General features: G+C 32.3%; 2 protein-coding genes across 3 annotated transcripts in view; both read right to left on the bottom strand.

Moving 5' to 3' along the window:
- LOC106788995 (bromodomain-containing protein DDB_G0280777-like) overlaps positions 1 to 2865 on the bottom strand; it is an 18780-nt gene extending 15915 nt beyond the window's left edge. For both annotated transcript variants that reach the window (XM_014752769.1, XM_014752770.1), the window contains exon 1: positions 2048 to 2865. The gene's annotated coding sequence lies outside the window, so the exon portion shown is untranslated. The remainder of the gene's footprint in view (positions 1 to 2047) is intronic.
- Positions 2866 to 3316: 451 nt separating this feature from the next.
- Positions 3317 to 6366, bottom strand: LOC106788996 (aminoacylase-1-like). The gene is made up of 5 exons (XM_014752771.1): positions 6270 to 6366; positions 5100 to 5269; positions 4465 to 4971; positions 3849 to 4139; positions 3317 to 3744 (listed from the first exon to the last, which is right to left on the bottom strand). Exons 1-5 carry the CDS (start codon positions 6364 to 6366, stop codon positions 3601 to 3603), a joined length of 1209 nt encoding a protein of 402 aa, XP_014608257.1. The 3' UTR covers positions 3317 to 3600.
- Positions 6367 to 8630: the final 2264 nt, after the last annotated feature.

Genomic DNA, 8630 nt, shown 5'->3' with positions numbered 1-8630 from the left:
GTACTATATTTTTGAAGATGAAGAAGAAGATTATTGTATTATTAAATATTGTTGTATTGTTAGTTGTTAGTAAGAAGTTTATACCATTACCTAACACTACTATATTTTTGAAGAAGGGGAAAAAGAAGATTATTGTATTATTAAATATCTGGTTGTGTGGAAACGGTAAAGTAGATCGCTCGATAAGCTTTGCCTCGCATAAAATGAATCTATTTGCGCGCGAGACGACGAGCCCTCACTCTCTCTCTTTCCTTTTTCCTCTCCTCTCTTCTCCTCTCCTCTCTTCTCTTCACTCCTTCTCCTCTCTTCTCTTCTCTTCTTTTTCTTCTTCTTCTCTTCCTCTTCTTCTTCTTCTCCAAAGCAGTCTGGACGACTACTACTGCTACTATAACTCCAGCCTTTTGTTTTAATCGATGGAACGAGGAGGAGAAGAAACTTCCTTTGTAATTCGTAATAATTACGAATGGTATTTTATTTTTGTTCCTTTCAACTACTCTCTTTTCACAAATACTACTACTTCTTTCTCCTCTGCGAAGAGAGCAATGATTTTTTTCTTTTGTTTCTCATATATACATCTTTTTAACAAAAATTAATATAAAAAAAAATATCCACGTTTAACGAATAGAAAAGAAACACAAATAGTGGAAACAATATTTTTCTTAAAATATATCTAAACAAACGATTCGTTTTCGGTTTTCTTTTCTTTTCTTTTTGGAAGGAAGGGGGGGGGAAGAGTTTCTTTTAAGTTATCGATTGTTCGTTATTATTAACTCAAAACACATATAGTTCGATAAATATAATCAATAATAATCGCAAATGATATTAAAATGAGAGAAGAAAAAAAGAATGATACATCTCGTAGTACGTTCATTGTTCTAAACCATTGAAGAAGAACGCGACCGAAAAGTAAGAAAAAGAGAAGAAGATATTATGATGATGATGATGATGATGATGATCAACAAACAAACATTCGCATTTTCGAGAAAGACGAAGGAGACGAGACGGATATTTTCTCTCCAACATCTTCCCGCTCAATTTTACGCTCCTACACACTGCGGTGAATCACTCATTCAGGTTTGTACGATCGTACACGTACTTACTACACATATACGTGATATGTGCTGATGATGATATGGCAGTCGGATATGTGTGGTATGTGTGATGTGTGTTGGTTGCGGACGAGAGGGTGGTGAAGGGCGGCGGGAGGAGGGGGGGGGGGGTGTGGAGACACGACCGATACGATTGTTTATTCTCAGTTGCTCGGTCGCGCTACGTTTACGGTAAATAAAACGGTTGCCATAACAATGAATGTAGCTAAAGAAAGGCACGGCAGAATGAATTCGTCGAGCGCGGCAAAAAATGCCCGCGCTTATTCCAGAATATTTACTTTAACGGGGGCGGGAGGCGGGGGGGGGGGAGAGACAGATAAAAAATGGGGGGGTGGATGGAGGAAATAAGGAAGAAAGGAGTATAATTTAAGAATAATATACGAATTGTATAATACGGATTGTGTTTCCCTTTTTATACTCATTCTCACTAACTGGAGAAGGAATTGTAACTGAAATAAAATTGATAAAATAAAATTAATCGATTAAATGTTGAAAAAATTGAGCTGCTGAAGATTGTCTATTTTATACCGTTAAGAAGAAACGTTTACGCGAACGGATAGAAAATGATTTTGTTTAGATTTCTGTGCTACCTACATCATCATCAACGTGATCGAATATAAACAGGATATGTTTTTTCTTTTCTTTTCTTTTTTTTTCTGTAATAAAAATAAAAGGCGGACCCTTTTATCCTGCAATATCGTGCACTCGCAACACTAATAGAAAATATTTCCACACAACACTTCTTGGACAAAGAAAAAAGACTAGAAGAAGGCGACAATGAACACGACAAATACAATAACTAAAAACATCGATGTACGAGACGGCGGCAACGGTGACGACGGTGGTGGCGGCGACGACAGTGGCGGGCCGGCCACATAAAATTAGTTTCTTTATTATCTCCTGCTTTCGACGAGAAGATTAGAGTAATCCTAACTTACCGTATAATCGACAGTCTTTGAAGTATCTCGTCCACTCAGCGTAACACCACTTTCACACATATATTTTACTTGGAAATAATGAGATTTTCGGCAGCGACCATGTATAAAATGACACCGACACAAGGCCCCCTTTACGGAACTGAAGTAACGTTGACGGTAGGCTCGTGAACAAAGACCACGCACGATTTCAAATCTCGTCCCGCTTATTGGTCGGCCGAAGTCACGTGACCGAGCCGAGACCGCGCTCATTGGTCGGTGCGCTTCGTTCGCCGAGGATCTTTTAAATGCTACACCATTTGCACATGGCTGACAAAGGAATTTATTTGAGATATCTTTTCTACACTTTCTTATGACCTTTTAGATACTTTTTCGACCTCGTACGTTTGTACTAGCAATTATTTTGAATTTTTCGTTCAATTTCGCTCGTGAAATAATTCGAACGATCGACACGAATGAAAGAAGTGGCCGCATGTTTTTCTCACACTTTACCCCACCATCCCCCTCTGCAGGAAAATGGCCGAACCCATACACTAAGAAAAAAAATTCTTCTTACTCCCGATCGGCTTATTATTTTGTTATTTTGACAAACTATCGTGGTAGTTATTATTTTTCAACACCATCACACGAAATATCATTCACAATTTTCATCAATACGGCCGATAAAATAATCAAAACGAAGTTGAAGAAGACGGACGAGTCTATTACTTTGTTGGAAAGGGATGGTCGGCATATGGTCGACAATGAACCCACTACGTACGACAATGGCGGGAATACACCATTCGTGCACATAGATTTATCGACTTTCAAATCAACATAGAATACTCGCGACACTATCACCGATCATTTTATCCAATTAAACTGGCACAAATAAATCCGAAGTAATAACCTTTTAGCGCAATTTAACACAGATTTTTTTTAGCATATCCTTTGATACTGCTAAGGTCAATAGGCGGTTCCTTTAACATACCTTTTCGTATATTTTCGATCAACTTGTTATAACATCAACTAATTACGATGGCCAGTAATATTTTCACAATTTTTCATCCGTATAAAGATTAACATTTATATATTATTAATTATTTCACAATACATTAAGCTTGACTACTACTTTTTTTCTTCTTTTTCTTCTTGGATGAACAAATGCAGTAGTCATTTTTAATATATTTGTGTGTATATAATAATAATTATTATTATTTCTGGTTGATCTTGGCTTTATATTAATATAGTAATTATTTTCATTTCATTGATATAATAGACTGACTTCGTTCGTTTATTTTGTATTTTCTTCTTTCTCTCTATTCGTGCGAAAATTATTACTTGCCTTATTTGCTTTTTTTTTTTTTTTTGTTTACGTGTTTTCATTGATCTCTCATGTTTCTTAATTTTATGTATGAATACATTATTTTCTGCTTTCGTACGCATAATAAAATATATAATATAATAATAAACTTGTACTATATTATATATATGGTAACTTGTTATTGCACTTTTGTTATATATAGCGAATGTAGTTCAGCGACCTTATTATATCGTTTAATTGTTTGATATTGCACTTAAACATTTGCAACTGCCGGTATTATTTTCATATATATTTGTATACCCCGTAAAAATATGTCTTTGTTTAAATATTCATCATGATCGTGAAGAAGTATTTTTGTATTATTCATTGGCGAGAAACAAATTGCTGGTATACCGACCTGTAAAAATAAAACGATTTAATATATCTCTCTCTTTATAATATTCTTTTTAGAAATGTGTACTTTCAATTATTAATATTTATTGACAAAATTTGTATACGTACAGATCTTACATAACGACTGTCAGTTCCACCTGGGAAAATACCTATTTTTAGTTTTATATCCAAGCTATCGCATGTTCTTTTAAATGCAATCCAAAATGGATTAGTGTCATCCAATTTGGTGTTCTCAACTTTTGGATTTTTTTGTTCAAACGTGTAAAATACACCTTCTCCGGTTTCTTCGCACCATTTCTTGATCTTAGCTTCAAATTCGTCGTGATCGACAGATGGATCAAGTCTTACATCGAACATAGCGATCAATTCGTTTGGTATAACGTTTGTTTGTACTCCACCCTGAAAAAGAAACATATTTAATTAGTTTCATAATGTAAAATAAATGACACATGAAAATAAAACAAAAACCACATATATATATGTAAAACAATATAGAAAATAATCAATACAAATATTCAGCATACATTAAATACTTACAGGAATCGTAAAAATCCTAATGTAATAGACATGTAAATATAAAAATATTGATTAGATAATTAAAAATCAAATAAAATATTCTAAATATATTGAATATACTACTAACAACTGAATAATAATTTTTCAATTATTTCTTTAATATAAATGAGCAAACAATGAATGAGAAATAGAATACTTTGCTGTATACCTTCAATTGAGTCAGATTAATTGTCGTAACATCACCAATTTGATATTTCTCAGTGTCTTTTAATTTTTCTTTTTCCGATGCTCTTAAATCCATAAATCGATTAATTATAACTCGTATTTTTTCTCCAGCAGTATTATCTAATAACAAGGATCCATGTCCTGGATTTCCAGTACAATGTACTTCTACGTGCCAAATAGATCTTTCACCATTGAACATGAAGAATGTATCGGTAGGAGAAGCGACTCCTTCATCGAGTGCAAAACCAATATTCAAAGCCTTGAAATCATTCGTGTGAACGAACTCCTTCATACCAAGTTTACCACCAATTTCTTCATCGGGTACGAAGGATATATGAATAGTTCTCTTGAAGCGTAAATTAGACATTTTCATACGTCTTATAGCTTCCAGATACTGTATTCCAACGCATTTCATATCTTGACTGCCACGTGCATAGATGTTTCCATGTTCGTCCATATGAGCGCTGAATGGTGGATATGTCCATTTATCCTAAAAAATGCATTTATTTAATTAGTAAACAATCGTTCAATAATCATATTGATTCACAAATTTAAAAGGACAGTCAATTAACAAACTTCGTAATCTCATAATATTTGTTTGCAAATTATATTACTTACCTCAAAGACAGGCACTACATCCATATGACTGTTCAAGAGAATAGCTGGTTCAGTTGGTTCCGTACCCAACCATGTGAGAACCACGATGGGTTTTCCTGGATGTACATGATATACTTTGACTGGCAAGTCGAGAGACTTTGCCTGCTTGTGTAAGAATTCGACGCAAGCATCTGTAATTAAATATATTTGTATATGTTAATCTAACAAGAACTGAAATATCTCTGTCGCACTAATTTTGACTTGTTCATTTGATAGAAAATTAAATATCCTTAGTACTATATGATTGACAAAGTTATATAAGAAAAAATGTTATCTTTTCATGAGCAACAGCTGATAAAATTTACAAGTGACATACATGATTGATACAAAATAAATAACTCATGAAAAACAATGACTATCTTATCGCTATTTATTCGAAGATTACATTTGGGTATGTTTTGAACAATTTTATCATTAAGATTACCTTTTCATTATGCATTCACGGTATATCTTTAATAAAAATGAAAACAAATAGGAGGAACAAAATGTCATTCGGTTATCTGTATGACATAAACGAACAAATCTGTATTGTATATAACAAAATGAAGATAAGAATGATCAAAATAAAATTAGAATTTCAATGACGAATGGAAGATTTACCTCCTCGGCTGGTCTTTCGTTGGGTTCGTTGAAAAGTACGATGATTTTTTTATAAGTAACGAATGAAGGGTACGTTTGAAAAACTATCGTATACTTAGCGGGGATCCTCTGAGCTCGAAAAATATAAAAATAGAAATAAAATTGTGTGTTGGGTGGGGCATATACAATGGCTCGATAGCGTCTGAGACGCTACGCCGTTTCGCCGGATTCAAAAATACCGGTTAGAAATGGGTCGGTAGAATTGGATGTTATAGAATAATGTAATCGATAGAATGGCACCATAAAAGTCTGGAATATGTGTTTCGATACAATTAATAAAAATGTAATTTCCTTAGAGAGGAAACGCATCGTTCATCGACCCCATTCACGTAGTAACCACACACCGAGAGGTAGGGACACAATTTGCAATACATTTATCATTCCTACACGATTCGCGTTTAACTTTGGTAAAACAAAGAAGGAAATAAAAATTAAGGGACGTTTCGTCGAATCTAAATAATTTGTATAAACGTCAATAATAGTATTACTCACCGTAATTAATGTCCGGTTGGACCGATGGTATTCTTAAATACTCCCGAAAATTTTCTACAGCTGTTGCATCCAGCTGAGACTGAGACGACAAGGCCATTGCTTGGGATTGCTGATCACCACCGCCGCGTCGGACGCTTCTGAATGCGACTGTCACAGCAGACGCCCGCTGTTTTTCTCCTCCAATTGCGCAGCTTATCAACGATGACGTCAGTTCCCTTTGATCAATCAAATTGCAGTATACGAAGCAGCGGGTTAAACGGTTTCAATTTTAAATGGAACTTCCGTTTGCGTTCGACAATATGTTGTATAGAAAATTATTATTTTTTCTATATCTCTTCTTATCACTTTGTTATTCTATACATACAAATGATTAATTAAAAATATTATTAACTTTTCTATACACATATTTCTTATCTCAATTTGATATTTTAACCGAAATTAATCAATGTTTTTAACGAAAATATTTTGCCAATTAACGTGAGATATACCATTTATCTTCTTGTACGTAGATATATAGTACGATACCCTTTTTTGCACACGTTACTTCAATGATTTTATGTAACTATCAGCTTCGCGCACGATATTAACTACAATTTATAATATTTAATGCAACGTGTATTTCATTTGACATCAATTGGTCTTTATTATCGAGTTCTTTAACACGTTGACTGTAAGGCGCATTTAACGTGATTTTCCCCATGGCGCCTAGATGAATTTTTTATTATGGGATGCATATTTTGTTGAAATTTTTTCATTACAACAAATAAAAAGAATTGTATAATTATGTTTAATGCATTCATTTTTCGTAGCGACGCTGTAAACTATTAATGCAATTATCAGTTGTTTCAAACTGTCCAAAAAAATGGTAGTAGATAAGAATTTATTTAAATCTGTAGTTGATTTGTTTGATCAGTTGACTGCTTATATTTCACTACTGCGAAAAATCATAAAATATTACAGGAAATTAGCAATAGAACTTTTACTGATTACTTGTGTTGTAAATTAAATGGCGGCTCATACAAACAAGTAACTCAAAAAAGATTTTTATTCCTGATATTAGGATGAAGTTAACGATGCATTTAGTTAAATTTTCCGATGATAAAGATTCCATTTTATCAAGCAATTAGTACAGATAAAACGTCGTTAAATATCATGCGTATTTTTCTTGTATTAATAAGATTATTTCTGCATGTTCTGTATGTAATTATTTTCTTCACAAATCCGTATAAAAACCAATGATATTATTTAAAAATTTATCAGTATCGATATTTACTCTAATTATTATTTTTTATTATTTTGGTCATGTTGAGGTCACCGATGACCTAAATAGCAGTCAACGTGTTAAGGATTTTGTGATTTCCCATTATCTAAACATTAAATTAGAAGTTTCAATTAGTTCTAAATTAGAAGAGGAATTTTTTAGGAAAAACTTGTGCAATAACAGTTAACGTTTTTTTTCATTGGATATGAGAGAAGATTAAAGTATCATTTAACATTTATAATAGAGAGTATAATTAATTCGTAAAATGTATTTCGATTTATTAAATTTCATGTATGCCTAAATATGAGCTCTTTACATGTTATGCCATAATATGTAATATATATATATATATATGTTTGTACATATGTTGTACATATAGATATATATATATCTATATATATCATATCAAGTTTGATATCCAAGAACTTGTTACATTTATTATAATTGATAGTATTGATTAAATTATCATACAGTGTACGTAGTAATGTAACATGGCTATAACTAGGCACATACAAGTAACCATAAATCGCAAATAAAAAAATTATGTGTTCTGAAATTATTATAAGATTATGTATGTATATATATACATATACATACATACATACATATATATACACATATATATATATATATATATATGCTAATATGTAATAAATTGCTGTGTAATTTTTTTTATGTACAACATTTAAACGATTATTCTAACGAACTACTCTATTAGAAAATGTACTTAATAACAAATTTATTTGAATCGCTGTCCTACTTCTTTGCTATTATTACTATACAAGTATTAGTATATAGCAAGGCTATATCAGAAAATCAGACAGAATTTCAAAGCGACCACATACACCAATCATATTTTTTTTTTGTTACTGAGCTTAAAGAAAGTACAAGATTTTTGTTTTTTAAGTGAAACATCGATACTTAAATTTATCTTACAAAAGTATTTACACTTTCTTTTTCTTTTTCTTTTTTTTCTTTCTTCATCTCTCTTATATACTCAGGTGGAGAACATAAAAACTGTACACTTATATATATATATATATAAATATGTATATATGTATAGATGTACACACATTTGTATATATGCACACCACCTGTGA

Source organism: Polistes canadensis, unplaced genomic scaffold, assembly GCF_001313835.1.
Source record: "Polistes canadensis isolate GaletaPanama2010 unplaced genomic scaffold, ASM131383v1 scaffold_160, whole genome shotgun sequence".
NCBI classification, from domain to species: domain Eukaryota; kingdom Metazoa; phylum Arthropoda; class Insecta; order Hymenoptera; family Vespidae; genus Polistes; species Polistes canadensis.
This window is presented reverse-complemented; position numbering and strand designations above follow the sequence as displayed.